The sequence below is a fragment of the Panthera onca genome, chromosome B3, assembly GCF_046562875.1.
Source record: "Panthera onca isolate mPanOnc1 chromosome B3, mPanOnc1 haplotype 2, whole genome shotgun sequence".
Taxonomy (NCBI): Eukaryota; Metazoa; Chordata; class Mammalia; order Carnivora; family Felidae; genus Panthera; species Panthera onca.
This window is the reverse complement of record NC_138344.1, coordinates 119,333,386-119,348,111: the sequence shown is the minus strand read 5'-3', so window position 1 is coordinate 119,348,111 and position 14,726 is coordinate 119,333,386. Positions and strand designations below refer to the sequence as shown.

Below are 14,726 nucleotides of genomic sequence, written 5' to 3'. Positions count from 1 at the left end.
GCCCTACAAGCAATACTCAGGGTTTTGCCTCATCATCCAGCCTTTCACATGTGTCGATTAGTCTCGGTCAGTCATTAAACAGGTGGATCGCAAATGCCTACTGAGTTTAACATGTTTGTCATAAATTACAATTTTTGGAAATACTAGATTGCTCTGAAAATGAGACAGCAAAAACTGAGGATTGGTTAGTCATTCCCCAAATATCGGGATCCCTGGGCGGCTCAGTAGGTTGAGTGTCAGACTTAGGCTCAGGTCATGATCTTGCAGTTCACAGGTTCGAGCCTGCCATCGGGCTTGCTGCTGTTGGCCCATAGCCTGCTTTGGATCTTCTGTCCCCCTCTCTCTGCTCCTGCCCCGCTTGTGCTGGCTCGCTCTCTCTCAAAACTAAATCACCATTAAAAAAAATAATTCCCCAAACATCTATTCTCACAGGGTTCTTAACGTTCTTATTCAGTTTGAAAATAAGCTGCAGTGGCATTAGGAACACAACGAAAAAGTCAATGAAAGGAGTCTCGGGGTCCTCATCCGTACATTAAGAGAGTGGAACTAGTTTCTCAGTGTTTTCCAGCTCTGAAATGCTGTAATTCTGTAAGATGGAAGGGTGTGGATTTATTCACCCATTGAGTGCCTCACCGTCCAGGCACTGTTTTTGGCCAGCGGGATACAGCAGTAAACAGAATAGATAAAATCCCTGCCTTCAAATAGTTTACATTATAGTGAGAGAAGACATAAACACAAATAAAATATAATTGAATTAAATGGTAGTAGGTGCAAAGGAGGAAAGGGGGAAGGAAAACGACAGAAACAGAGAAAACTGCTTGAAACGGCTTTTCACACCATGCGAAAGGGGGATAAGGATTGAGAACTAGGGGTACCAGTGTGAAGAGACCCCCGCCTAGTCTCCCAGTCAGACAACAGCTGGTACGCACGCGCATTTGGGTGTCACCGACGAAAGCGCGTTCCCAGAAGCGCAAGCGCGTTCTCAGAAGCGCATGCTCGTGGCGCGTGCGCGAGCCTCGCGAGCGAACGTGCGCGTGCCCGGCGTCCGAGGCGGTGGGTAACTGGGAGTTGGTGAAGCGCGGTTCGAGGTGACTTGGGGGAAAAGCACGCGTCGAAAGGATGATTCCGGGAGCCCTTCTAATAGCGGAAAGGCCGTGGCGACCGCCGCGAGCGTTTCTCGGACCCGGCTGTGCAGGGGCTCCGGGAGGCCTCTTGCGTCGGGCGGCAGGGGTTCGGCCTGCGAGTTGGGGGAGGGGACGGGGTGGAGCCTGAGCCTGGGGGGCCCGCGGCGGCTGTCCTGTCCCCCCGCCCCCGACCCGGAGCTCTCGCAGCTCGAGACCCGGGCCGAATCATCCCCTTTGACTGTGGCCCTGAAAAGACTGGGTTGTAATAAGGAAATCGTGAAGTTGGGTAACAGTCTCAGAATACCTCTCATTTGCTGCCGGCTGCAAAGTTCCTTATATAAAAAAACATCAGCTCTGCGATTATAACTGTGATGTCCGGGCTTGAAGAACTAGCCCTACCACCTTCGAGAGGTCCAGCCCATGCTGCTCTCTCCCCTATGAAGGGAGACCTTTAATGGCACTATAATCTTCATATTTTTTACCTGAAGGGAAAACTTAAAATCAAGTTCAGATAGCCCCTGACCATCACTATTCTTGTGAAGGTAGTTTGTAGCCGCCATGTGTAAATACCCAAAGAATGGTAATACAGGGACCTTCTGAAAACTTTTTGTGAAAGTAATATGTGGACAAGATCTAAAAATCAAATGATACAGAAAAGTTCATAATGAAAATTCCTGCCTTATCGTTTTGCATTCCCGGTCTTTTTCCCCGGAGACAACATTTAACCAAGAATAATAATCTCTTGACCCCCATCTCTTCTTGATACAAAGATTTGATTTTTTAAATTTCTTCTGTCTTAACCGTTCATTACAAGTTTTTACTAAAAGTCATGGTTATTGTGTAATGTATAAATATTATGAAACTAGCTTGGACATTTTTTTTCATGAATTTCTAGCTGAATTTAATTTAGACATCTGTTTTTGGTGAAGTGATTAGAATTGTGAACACTGTCTTATGGGTCAACTTCAAGCGTGATTATGATTTCACTTTAGGGCATGTGGGATTTAGAAAGGAGCAGTGAAAATTATGAAATTGCGAATGCTGCTTTGGATATTAAATCCATTGCACTAAACATGAGCTGTGTGATCTGTGTAGAGATCAAAGCTATAATTTGTTTTGTTTTTTACAGTGTGGTTTAATAAGAGATTTAATTTACCTCAAATGGCATTTCTCCCTTATGCTTGAGAGCAATGGATAATGCTCCGTAGCTCTGAGGGTTTGATTGTGTGTGTGTGTTTTCCTCCCATAGGCAATTATTTCCGGTCAGAGAAGGAAGCCAGTGCCTGGCCTTCTTAACCAGCTTTCTACCTGCCATGATCAAGTGCTTGTCAGTTGAAGTACAAGCCAGATTGCGTTCTGGTTTGGCTATATGCTCCTTAGGCCAGTGTGTTGAGGAACTTGCCCTCAATAGCATTGATGCTGAAGCAAAATGTGTGGCTGTCAGGGTGAATATGGAGACTTTCCAAGTTCAAGTGATAGACAATGGATTTGGGATGGGGAGGGATGATATAGACAAGGTGGGAAATCGTTATTTCACTAGTAAATGCAACTCGCTACAGGACTTGGAGAATCCCAGGTTTTATGGTTTCCGAGGGGAGGCCTTGGCAAGTATAGCTGACATGGCCAGTGCTGTGGAAATTTCATCCAAGAAAAACAAGACAATGAAAACTTTTGTGAAACTGTTTCAGAATGGAAAAGCCCTGAAAGCTTGTGAAGCTGACCTGACTAGACCAAGTGCCGGGACAACAGTAACAGTATATAACCTATTTTACCAGTTACCTGTAAGGAGGAAATGCATGGATCCTAGACTGGAGTTTGAGAAGGTCAGGCAGAGGATAGAAGCTCTTTCGCTCATGCACCCTTCCATTTCTTTCTCTTTGAGGAATGATGTTTCTGGTTCCATGGTTCTTCAGCTTCCTAAAACCAAAGACATATGTTCCCGATTTTGTCAAATTTATGGACTGGGTAAGTCCCAAAAATTAAGAGAAATAAAATTTAAATACAAGGAGTTTGAGCTCAGCGGCTATATCAGCTCTGAAGCACATTACAATAAGAATATGCAATTTTTGTTTGTGAACAAAAGACTGGTTTTAAGGACAAAGTTGCATAAATTCATTGACTTTTTATTGAGGAAAGAAAGTATTATATGCAAGCCAAAGAATGGTTCTGCCACTAGACAAATGAATTCAAGTCCTCGGCATCGGTCTAACCCAGAACTCCATGGGATATATGTAATCAATGTGCAGTGTCAGTTCTGTGAATATGATGTGTGCCTGGAGCCAGCAAAAACGCTGATTGAATTTCAGAACTGGGATACTATTTTGGTTTGCATTCAGGAAGGAGTGAAAATGTTTTTAAAGAAAGAAAAACTATTTGTGGAATTATCAGGTGAGGACATTAAAGAATTTAGTGAAGATAACGATTTTAGTTTATTTAGTGCTACTCTTCAGAAGCATGTGTCTTCTGATGAGAAGGGTGACCAGGTCAGTTTCCAAGAAGCATGTAATAGCATTTTGGATTCCTATGAAATGTTTAATTTTCAATCAAAAGCTGTGAAAAGAAAAGCTACTGTAGAAAACAGAAGAAACACACAGAATTCTAGAGATTCAGAAGCTACCAGAAAAAACACAAATGATTCATTCTTGTACATTTGTGAATCAGATGGCCCAGGCCATGGTAAAGTGACAGAGTCATCTTTACAAAACAAAGATAGCTCTTGCTCAGAATCAGGGATCTTACAACAACAGACAGCTGAAGCATCAGAATGGGGAGAAAATGGGAAACATAAAAAACTTTGCTTAGAACGTAACTCTTCAGAAAGTCCATGTGGAACCAGTTCAGAAATGTTTGTAAACCCTTTTCAGACATCATACTGCTTTGAGAAGAATAGAGAAGATCTAGAAATACAGAAAGCAAGTGCTATTGTTAATGGCATGGCTGCCAGTATCCTGAAAAATAATGGAGTTCAGAATCAATTAGAGAGATTTAAAGACGCTACCAAAATGGGATCCCAACCTCTGCCTTTTGAGACAACGTTATTGAGAGTACGTGGTGCTCAGAGAGAGGAAGAGAAAGAAAAACAACCTAGTAATTGTGGAAGAGTAAACATTTTTAGTTATGGACAAGTTAAATTATGCTCCACTGGCTTTATAACTCATGTGGTACAAAATGAGCAAACTAAATCAACTGAAAGAGAACATTTACTTAAAAACTGTATTCAACCTGGTCCCGTGAGTGCCCGAGAAACATTTGTAAACAGAGCATGCCATTCAGTTGAGACTCCAAACATCGAAGATCCAACCAGCACTTTAAGTAAAGACTTTGCTCAACTGTCTGACAAGAAATTGTGCAGAACAAATACAAGTTATGGGCTAGAGAACAAACCTATAGCAACTTGTGAAAACATTGCTGTTTCTCAGGAAGGTACTAAAGAATCACACATGGATTGCTTATTACTTGACACATCCTCTTCTTCCCCTTGGTGTAGATATGTTTCAAATGGTAGTAAGAAAATAGATAAATTGATTGGTTTCTCCAAACCTATAGCCCGTAAGAAGCTAAGCTTAAGGTCACAACTGGGATCTTTAGAGAAGTTTAAGAGGCAATATGGGAAGGTTAAAAGTCCTCTGAATACAGAGGTGGAAGAAAATAATAATTCTGAAATCTCTACCAATCTCGGTCCTCAAGTTGAATCTGACATTCCATGGAAAGAGAAGAATCACTTAGACAACTCAGGCATTTGTAAAATCACTGCTATGAAACATAATGATTCAAATAACAGTTGTCTGCCAGTAAGTCACATCTTTTACTCAAAGAAGTTTCCATTCTCTAGTGAAGAAGATTGTTTGGAACAACAGACTCCTTGCTTAAGAGAAAGTCCTGTAACTCTAAAGGAATTATCTGATTTTAACAGAAAACCTTTGGATGCCAAACAGTCTCCTAAATCTTTAGCCTCTAAATTATCCAGAATGAAAGGTTCCGAAAGAGAGACTCAAGCATTGGAAATGAAGAGTCATTTTAATGAACTTCCACAATCAGATTCTAGTAGGAAAGACCATGACTTGTGCAGTGGGTTAATCCTGGATTCTTGCAAGTTATTTAAAAATGAGTATAAAAAAATAGACAGTGGCATCATTCCAGTGTTGGACTCTGTCACACAGGATAATCCCTTCAATAAAGATAGTAAAACATACTCTAACAACAACACAACAGGGAACTCCGTGATACCAGAAACTCCTTTGGTATTACCCCGTAGTCATTCTAAAGTCATCAGTGAAGATACGGATGTTCTTATAGCTTCAGACCCACAGACAGGAAGTCCTGACTCTCCCAGTAAAATGTTAATGAGTCACATAGAAGATGGCACAGCTGACAGAAAACGAACTCGTTTTCAGAGTGAAGAATCTATAGCAAGAACTTGTTTTGAAAATGAAGAGTCAAACACATGTTCTTTGGATTGGCAGCAGCATTTTGATGTAGCCCTGGGAAGAATGGTTTACATCAACAAAATAACTGGACTGAGTACATTCATTGCTCCTACTGAGGATGTTCAGACTGCTTGTACTAAAGACCTGACAACTGTAGCTGTGGATGTCATACTTGAGAATGGTAAGTATATATATATATATACATATATATATATAGTGCTATATACTATACTATAGTATAGTATACTATACTATATATATAGTGCTCACTGGCATGGAATGCTTTTGAAGGTGGTAATAATGGCCAAAGAGTAAGATAATCATTGTCCAAAGAGATTATCTCAGCTGATAGATCATTTTCAAGTTTAATTATAAAACATGTGTTTTATGGTATATAAAGATTCTCTAGGTCCAATACTATTTACATCTAGAAATACAATGAAAGACAGAATGGAAGTGTTTGTATATGGATGTGTGGATGTGTGGATGTGTAGGAGGGTGAGACCATTTTTCATGAAAATGGCACTATTAATAGTTGAGAAGATCCACAGTGCTTCCCTAGCCTCCTTTCTTCTCTCTCCCAAACATAAAACTGTCCTAGAAATTTGTCTTTAAAGATACCTGCAATGCCAGTGTGATATTTTTCTGGAAGTTGCTCTCTGCAGCTCTCAGGTGAAAAGCCAAAATGATCCTGTAATCATCCTGGGTTTCCCCAGAAGTCTGTGGCTCAGTACAGTACTATATTTTTGAACTGTTTTTGTGTTTTTAGAAAAAAGGACTTGACCATGAATTTTTTGGAATGTAGGTTAAGTGTGTATTTTCCCAACTATACTTTTCAGACATGGTTTATTATAATACATATGCTAATCCATTTGATCTGTTTATGCTATAAGTAGCCGTTATTCAGGAAGACAGTAATGTGGCTTTGAAATCATACCACAAGGCTACAACAGAGCCTAGATTGGGACTCTTGAGTTCTCATGTCTCAGTCAACATTAAAAGTGACATTGTTTTGGCAGTGTGTTGAGAGCCAGATGTTGGGAGATGGTAAAACTGATTTCCATCTGGCTATAATCTTGGTTTCGCATCAGGAGGATAAACATTAAATGTGCATACATATTAAAAGTCTTGAATGTTGCAAAAGAATGTAAACTGTATGAATGTAATTGTAAATTGACTTGTAATTCTCCTTAGCATGAATATCTCTAGTAGGAGGCTCTGATTTATCTAAGGTTAAATAAGGCCTTTATTTTTCAGTGGTTTCCAGTTTTTTCCTCATGAAAAAATAATCACTGTAGTAACTTTCAAAGTTTTAAGTAGGAGAACTGTCTTTCAGCACTGCTCCTGAGACTCTCAGGTGGCTCTTAAAGACATACGTGATTTTCAGTTGATGTAGTTTTATGTCCTGTTTTATACGACTGCTTATCGGAAGTAAACCTAAAGCACTGGCACCTCATCTTCCTGAAATGCAACTGCTTTTAAATGGAGACAAAAAAGGCCGCGATTACATTAACCTGAGATGGTTGCTGCTGAACCAAAGCGGGAACGTCAGCTGCCGCACACAACATGAACATCTGCTTCCGTTGAGCCGATCTAGATGTTTAAAACACTTCAACCTATTTAACTTTCTGCATTAGCAAGTCTTGTAGCAAGTCTCTGAAGTGTCCTGTTAACTCAATTCCATAAGAAAAATGAAAATAAAAAAGTATGTTGGGTATAGAAATGAGTTTCATGGAAAGATGGCTCCCCCATTCACAGTGCATGTCACACCTTCTGTAAAGGGCTAACGTGTGGTAGGACGTTGGGACACTGCTGAACCATACAGAAAAACGTTACTTAGGATGAATTGTTAAGAGGCAAATTAAATCGTACACAAGAGAATATCTATACAGGTAATTTTAAGGAGTGGTGTAAGTCTCCAAGCCTTGGCAGTTTTTTTCTTTAAAATGCCTTTAATTCTGGGGTGCCTGGGTGGCTCAGTCGGTTAAGCATCTCACCTGGGCTCAGGTCATGACCTCACTGTTCTTGAGTTCGAGCCCCCGGTGGGGCTCTGTGCTGACAGCTCAGAGCCTAGAGCCTGCTTCCAATTCAGTGTTTCTATCTCTGCCCCTCCCTGGCTCGTGCTCTGTCTCTCTCTGCCTCTCAAAAATAATATATAAAAACATTAAAAAAATTTTTTTGAAGGAAGAAACATTAATTTAAAAAAATTAAAATGCCTCTAATTCTGTCCTTTCTATTACCAATAACACAACCTAATTTCACCTTACCCTTTCATTTTATCATTCTGAATTCATCTCTCCAGTTCTTGTCCAATGGATTTATTGTTTTGAAATAATAGTTCCATCATGTTTTGGCCCCTATTCAAAAACTGTCAAATGCAGGCATTGTTTCTAAAACTCAATCATCCTTTAGAGAGGACGGCAGAATTTAGGCCAGATATTACTGGACTTTGGAGTTTATTTTTTTAATGTATGTTTTTTTATTTTTGAGAGAGAGAGAGCAGAGAGGGATAGAGAGAGAGAAGAGGAGAGAATCCCAGGCAGGCTCCATGCTATCAGCACCGAGCCCGATGTGGGGATTGAACTCAACAAACCGTGAGATCACAACCTGAGCTGAAATCAAAAGTCTGATGCCTTACTGACTGAGCCACCCAGGCACCCCTGGACTTTGGAGTTTAAATTGAGAACTTTTCATTCATTTATCTGTCCATGTATTCATTCATTTATTGTTCACACTGCTAGGTTGCAGATTCACTGGCTTGGCTTTCAGGAGTTCACAATCAATTAGGGAAGACAGCTATGTAAACGTAATATCAGATAAATGTTATAATAGCAACACATTTTGAGTATAAGAGACATAAACCTGGGGACTTGTGAAGGTTGCACCAAGTAGTGAAGGCTAACAATTAAGTACCAGTATATGTCAAATACCAGCTATATCAACCGTGACACTTGACATTTTGGACTCCTAACTCTTTGTCGTAGGGTTCGTCCTATACATGTAGAATATTTGGCAGTCCCTAGCCTCTATCTCTGCTAGATACCAGTAGCACCCCTTACCCAGGTTGTGACAACCACATGTTGCCAAATGTCTCTCATACAAAATTGTGCCCATTGAGAATCAGTGATCTGTTTTAGTGCTCATTCTGTCTGGTATATGTGGATAACGGGACTAAGCATTAATGTAGGTTCCTAAATTAGCAGCATAACTCATTAAAGAACTCTGACTCTCAATCTCGTGCTTGGTAGTCTGCTTCGGGTCTCAACTCCATTTGTGCAGAAAGATTTTAATGTAACTTGATTTTTTAATAATTTATATTTTGAGTTCAAATGTCTAGGTTTTCTTTTTTACATTTAGGATCTCAGTACAAGTGTCATCCTTTTAGAAGCGACCTTGTTCTTCCCTTCCTTCCTAGAGCTCGGGAAGAGAGGACTGTGATGAGACAGAATAACAGAGGTAGGGGCAAAAACAGAGGTTGCCGGGACATCTAGTACATACTGTACCACCTAACTAAAAAAATTTTTTTTAAAAAGCAGGGTTGTGTTATTAAGCTTGATCAGGGCCAGCTGTGCCTTCCTGGAACCAGTAATTCCCCACGGTCCTATTTAACAGCAGAACTAAGTAATTCAGTGCATGCATTTAGATCAGAAATTACTTTTCCAGACTTGAAGTCAATACTGGGTGATTATGCACAGTCTGTGGTGTCTTGTGATTGAGAGAATATCTCTTATTTTTAAAGATTGGAGTTGCACTCCGTATTGTAGTAGGTTTATGTAAGCAAAATCCTTATTTTAAAAAAAAAGGCTACAGATTCTTTGTTTCTAAAAATAGGTAAGGTATATTTTTATCTAAAGGAAGTGAGACTACTAATTTGAACCAGTTTCTTCTGGATTTGTATTCTGAAATATCTCTTGAAAATAGTTTGGAGAAAAAGCTATAATGCCAAAAGATACAGTCATCAACTCTAACTTAAAAAGTAACAGATCAGAACAATTTAGAGATCCAGCAAACACTAAACTTTTGTAGAATATTGGGACAATATGTCTGATCTTTGGTCTTGCTGCTGCACCACAGCAAACAGGAGTGCCACTCACCTTTTTTTCTGTGGCTGTCGATGCCAACTTGATCTGTTTCCTTTTGCCTTAGATGCTGTGGATGATACTGTTGGTAGAGAATCACTTCAGTCTTTGTTCTCAGAGTGGGAAAATCCAGTATTTGCCCGTTATCCAGAGGTGGGTCTGTAGCAAATTTTCTTTGCTTGTTATTTTAAAATTTGTACTTCATTTAAGCTGGATATGAACATGAATGGCTATATTAATTTTTAATTACAAGCGGAAAGTGGGCATGTTTCCAAATAATTTATTTGGAAATACCATTTAATATAGAGAGGAGAAATCAGAATCCATAGAATTTGGGAGCTCAGACATTCTGGATTAAACATGTGTAGTCAGTGTGTGATGAGTTGAATGTGTTTACCGGTCTTACAAACCCTATCTTGCAGCTTTGGCAGGGTATTTAGGGTGGTGATAATTAAAACAAAACAAAACAAAACAAAAAGCACTGTTACATCATCAGATAAAATAGCGAGTCTTCTACTGGAGGAACAATTCATCATTGGACGTGAGTGTATGTGTTCTCAGTGGGTTATCACAGAAGGTACTTTGTGTGTTGTGATAAAGGTGTAGAATAAATGAGCACTTGATTACTGATTTTTCAGTTAAGATGTGTTTAAGGACTTGATCATGGAGCATAAACGAATTGTTATTCTGAAACAACATTGGTTTTTGTTAGTAATTTTGTTTATACCCCCAAATTATTATTTAAGACTAATAATTCACAGAGCTTTTTGAATTTCTCTAAGTTCCCTGAATTCAACCCACTTCTAATAGGTTCTGTGAAAATGATAAAGCAGTTTGGGATCTTTGGTAAAACAGTTCTGCAGATATAAAGAATTAAAAATTTAAATGATGTTTGTGCTGCTTTCTAGGTTGCTGTTGATGTAAGCAGTGGCCAGGCCAAAAGCCTCGCGGTTAAAATTCACAATGTCTTATATCCTTATCGTTTCACCAAAGAAATGATTCATTCAATGCAGGTAAGAGATTGACTTTGAAATCTCATAAAAATATATATAAGACCTAAGCTGGACTAACTCTTGTGAAATTGGATTTAATGATCTAGACCACCTTGGTCAAGGCACGTGTGTTTTTTTAAATCTTACTAGAACTTTTATTATAAGAAAAAGCAGGGACCAATTTTAATTACAAAGGAAAAAATGTCTTTAGTAGTGTGAGCAGGTTGGAGGGATGAATTAAGGATTGAGGCTCACAGTTTCAAGGATTATATATTGACTTTATATTTTCACAATAATTTATAAATCAACTAAATCCTGTACAGACATTGTCCTTAAATGTACAACAGTGCCCCTTTGTAAATGACCCTCTATTGTGTGAGGCGACAAATGACATGGCTTAGGAGACTCCAGATTGAGGAGCAGTCTTAACAAAAGGGACCCCTTGTCTCATCTGCTTTGCTAGTTTGCCCTCTCCTTACACCACTCAGGCTGTCTTCATCTCCTTATTTTCAGTATGGAAACAAATTAGGAGGTTAGATAGATCTAGGTAAATCCCTCACATGGCACTGACATGGTACCAGAGCAAAGCAAGCTCTTGATCACCCAAAGTGGGGCATGAGCTCACCTGATGTGGGACTTGAAGTCATGAACCGTGAGATCATGACCTGAGTTGAAGTCAGATGCTTAATGACTGAGCTGCTCAGGCGCTGAAACAACAGTTTTAGTTAAACGATAGGGACCGAGGCAGGGAAGGGCAATGAGAACCTTGTCTGTACCTGGACAGAGAGGAGTCCCCAAGGGTTAAAGCCCCTGGTGGCTATTAACTTACTACTTTAAGGGATTAGCTCCTCTGAAACGGTTTTCCTTACCTTTGCAAAATGCAAAATTTATTTCAGCCCCATTTGTTAGCAGTCTCTGGCCATGAGTAGGGGAGGAGCAGAGAGAGAGGGAAACACAGAATCTGAAGCAGGCCCCAGGCTCTGAGGTGACAGCACAGAGTCCCACGCAGGGCTCGAACTCACAAGTCATGAGATCATGACCTGAGCCGAAGTCGGATACTTAACCGACCAAGCCACTTGGGCGCCCCTGGTCATGGTTACCTATGAGTAAGAGTCCTGTTGGGAGAATCTCAGGTGTGCTCTGTAGAGTTTTGTTGCTTGTGTGTCCTTTTTAGAATCCTTAGCCTGTAGTCTCCTTCCTTTTATGCCTTCTGATAGCTCTGCTTATTTTTTTAATCCTTCCTAATGACTCCCTTACCATAGTCTTAGATATGAAGATTGTAATGCAAATAACTCTTAATTAAGTGCAGTTTTATCTCTTTGTATACAGATGAGGCTTTGTTAACTTTTATTTAGTGTTATACCACTTACTTGAATATATGGCAGGTTCTACAGCAAGTGGATAACAAGTTTATTGCCTGTTTAATGAGCACCAAGACTGAAGAGAATGGTGAGGCAGGTAAGAATGGAGTTTAGCCTTGATTAATAACCAGCTGGTCTCCTAATAGCCTCCTTTTAAGTTTTTTTTTTAGTGTTTATTTATTTATTTTGAGAGAGAGCATGTGTGTGTGCAAGCGTAAGCAGGGGAGGGGCAGAGAGAGGGAGAGAATCCCAAGCTAACAGCACAGAGCCCAGTGTGGGGCTGGAACTCACAACCATGAGATCATGACCTGAGCCGAAATCAAGAGTGGGATGCTTAACGGACTGAAACACGCAAGCACTTCTTAAGATATTTTTTATATATAATATAGTTGCAATGATTTGGACAGATTAAAGCCAATTGGGAAAACCAATCTAAATTTATATGAAAGAACATTGTTTTTTTGTTTTGTTTTTTGTTTTTGAGGGGGGGCACAAGTGAGTGATGGGCAGACGGAGAGGGGGCGGAGAGAGAGAGACTATCCCATAAGGGGAAGAGAGAGAAAGAGAAAAGCTGGGCTCACCCAGAGTGGGGCTCATGCTCACCTGAAGTGGGGCTCGTGCTCACCCAAAGTGGGGCTTGTGCTCACCCAAAGCAGAGCTCACCCGAAGTAGGGCATGAACTCACCTGATGTGAGACTAGAACTCAGGAACTGTGAAGTTATGACCTGAGCCGAAGTCAGATGCTTAAGGACTGAGCTACCCAGGCATTGAAACAACAGTTTTAATGTGCATTAGTTCTGTATACATATACAGAGACATATGTATGTAAGATACATTTCAAACTATTAATAGTAGTTGCCTTTGGAGTGACAATGAGAGTGGGCAAAGGGGAAATTTCATCTTTTATTCTTTAAAATATGTTATATTGTTTGACTTTTTGAGGCTTCACGTATTCCCTTTGTAATAATAGAAAGTTCATATAATGAACCCTGCTAAGTTTATCAAGAATTACATACAATATCTCGGTGACCTACTTTAATAAAGCAATAATAGTTTGTAAATAATAACATTAACTCATCCAACAAGCATTGATTGACTGCCTGTTGCATGCCAGAGACTGTACTAGGCCCTAGCCCATAATGGTGGCAAAAAATTCACATGTAAGAGAAACAGATAAGGACATAAACGTTAAAGTTTTAATTCTAGCTAACATTACGGGAGAAACAAGATGCTGTAAGAAACTGTACAGAGAGATTTGAATTAGGGAGGTCTGGAAAGGTTTTTTTTGGTAAAGTGAGGATGAGTATGAGCATTTAACTAAGTAAAGAAGGGAGGGAGGAGTATTCTGGGCTGAGGGAATGACATACACAATTTGTGTTTCCTCTCCTTGAGTGAGAGGAAGCAGGACAAGTACAGCTGGAGTGAGAGTGCAGAGATGAGGCCAGAGAAGTAGGTCAAAGCCAGATCTTAAGTGCCAGTTACAAGCTTTGTATTTGTCCCGACACCAATTGGAAACAACGGGAAGCTTTCTGTTTTCTTTTTTTATTGTTTTTACAGTGGTACATGTCACATTCCATTTGTACTTTGAAAATATTGCTCTGGTTGCAGTGTGGAGAATGGATTGGGGGTGGGGTGGAGTCCCAGTACCTGCAAAAGGATTGGTAGGAAGGATATTTCAGTATCTAAAAATGATAGTTGGTGAAGCCTAGCGAGTGCATTGGGAGGATATGTAGGAGAGAAAGTCAGCAGGGTTTAGTGATGCATTGGCAATGGGAAGGGAGATCAAAGATGACTCCTGATTTTCTGACCTCTGTAACTGAGTGGATGATGTTCCTGGACCAGGTGACAGAGATCACAAGGAGAGCCTTAGAAATCTGTGACATGGAAGAGAAGGACTGAAGGAGGGTGAGGGTGAAAGAAGACTTGTTTTTGTTTTTGTTTTTTTCCAATCGGAAGACTCTTGAGCACATTTATGAGGCATGCGTGATGGTGCAGGTGGCTGAGAGCCCTGAGCACCATTGGAGGGTTTGGGCCCAGACCAGTAGACCGGCAGGCAAATGCTTCTAAAGTTTGAAAGCAGCTTATTCTCTTTGTATTTCAAAATATTCCCTTTTACCTTGCTTACATTGTAGATTTATTTAGTAAATGTCATAATAGGTCAGAATTGTCATAAATATGGATTCAGTGAAAGTCAAATTCTAGTAGTTTGTTTTGGAAAAATGAATAGATTTTTTTTCTAAGGTTTTGATGACCTAGAATTCTTTGTTGTTTAATACCAAAATCTCTACTAATGGCACCTAGGATGGGGTTACTAAGAAAATCTAAAGAAGAGAAAATACATTACAGTACTGTACTGGTCTTTTTTAATGTTTTATTTATTTTTGAGACAGAGACAGAGCATGAGTGGGGAGGGGCAGAGAGAGAGGGAGACACAGAATCTGAAGCAAGCGCCAAGCTCCGAGCTGTCAGCACAGAGCCCAACGCGGGGCTCGAACTCACGAACTGTGAGATCATGACCTGAGGTGAAGTTGGACTCTTAACCAACAGAGTCACCCAAGCATCCCAGTACTGTACTGTATTTATCGAAAAAAATGTACACATAAGTGGACCTGTGCCATTCACACCCATGTCGTTCAATAGTCAACTTTAGTCAGATACCACCAAAGAGTACTCTTAGATAAATACATTTTTTAAATAAAAATGTAAGTGCTTTTACTGTCACTCATTAGTACTAAAAGCAACC

At 40.0% G+C, this 14,726-nt stretch overlaps 1 protein-coding gene across 4 annotated transcripts in view; it reads left to right on the top strand.

The window, feature by feature from the left end:
* Positions 1 to 249: 249 nt before the first annotated feature.
* The window catches only part of MLH3 (mutL homolog 3), a 28,491-nt gene continuing 14,014 nt past the window's right edge, over positions 250 to 14,726 (top strand). Inside the window, exons 1-6 of one of the 4 annotated variants that reach the window (XM_078448014.2) lie at positions 257 to 1,053; positions 2,374 to 5,732; positions 8,909 to 9,007; positions 9,698 to 9,783; positions 10,539 to 10,643; positions 12,008 to 12,080. In XM_078448014.2, the coding sequence (XP_078304140.2) occupies positions 2,438 to 5,732; positions 8,909 to 9,007; positions 9,698 to 9,783; positions 10,539 to 10,643; positions 12,008 to 12,080 (3,658 nt within the window). In that variant the 5' untranslated portion in view covers positions 257 to 1,053; positions 2,374 to 2,437. Of the gene's footprint in view, positions 1,089 to 2,373; positions 5,733 to 8,908; positions 9,008 to 9,697; positions 9,784 to 10,538; positions 10,644 to 12,007; positions 12,081 to 14,726 lie in introns of all 4 variants that reach the window. The other 3 variants (XM_078448012.2, XR_009606421.3, XM_078448015.2) reach the window with 3 other exon arrangements.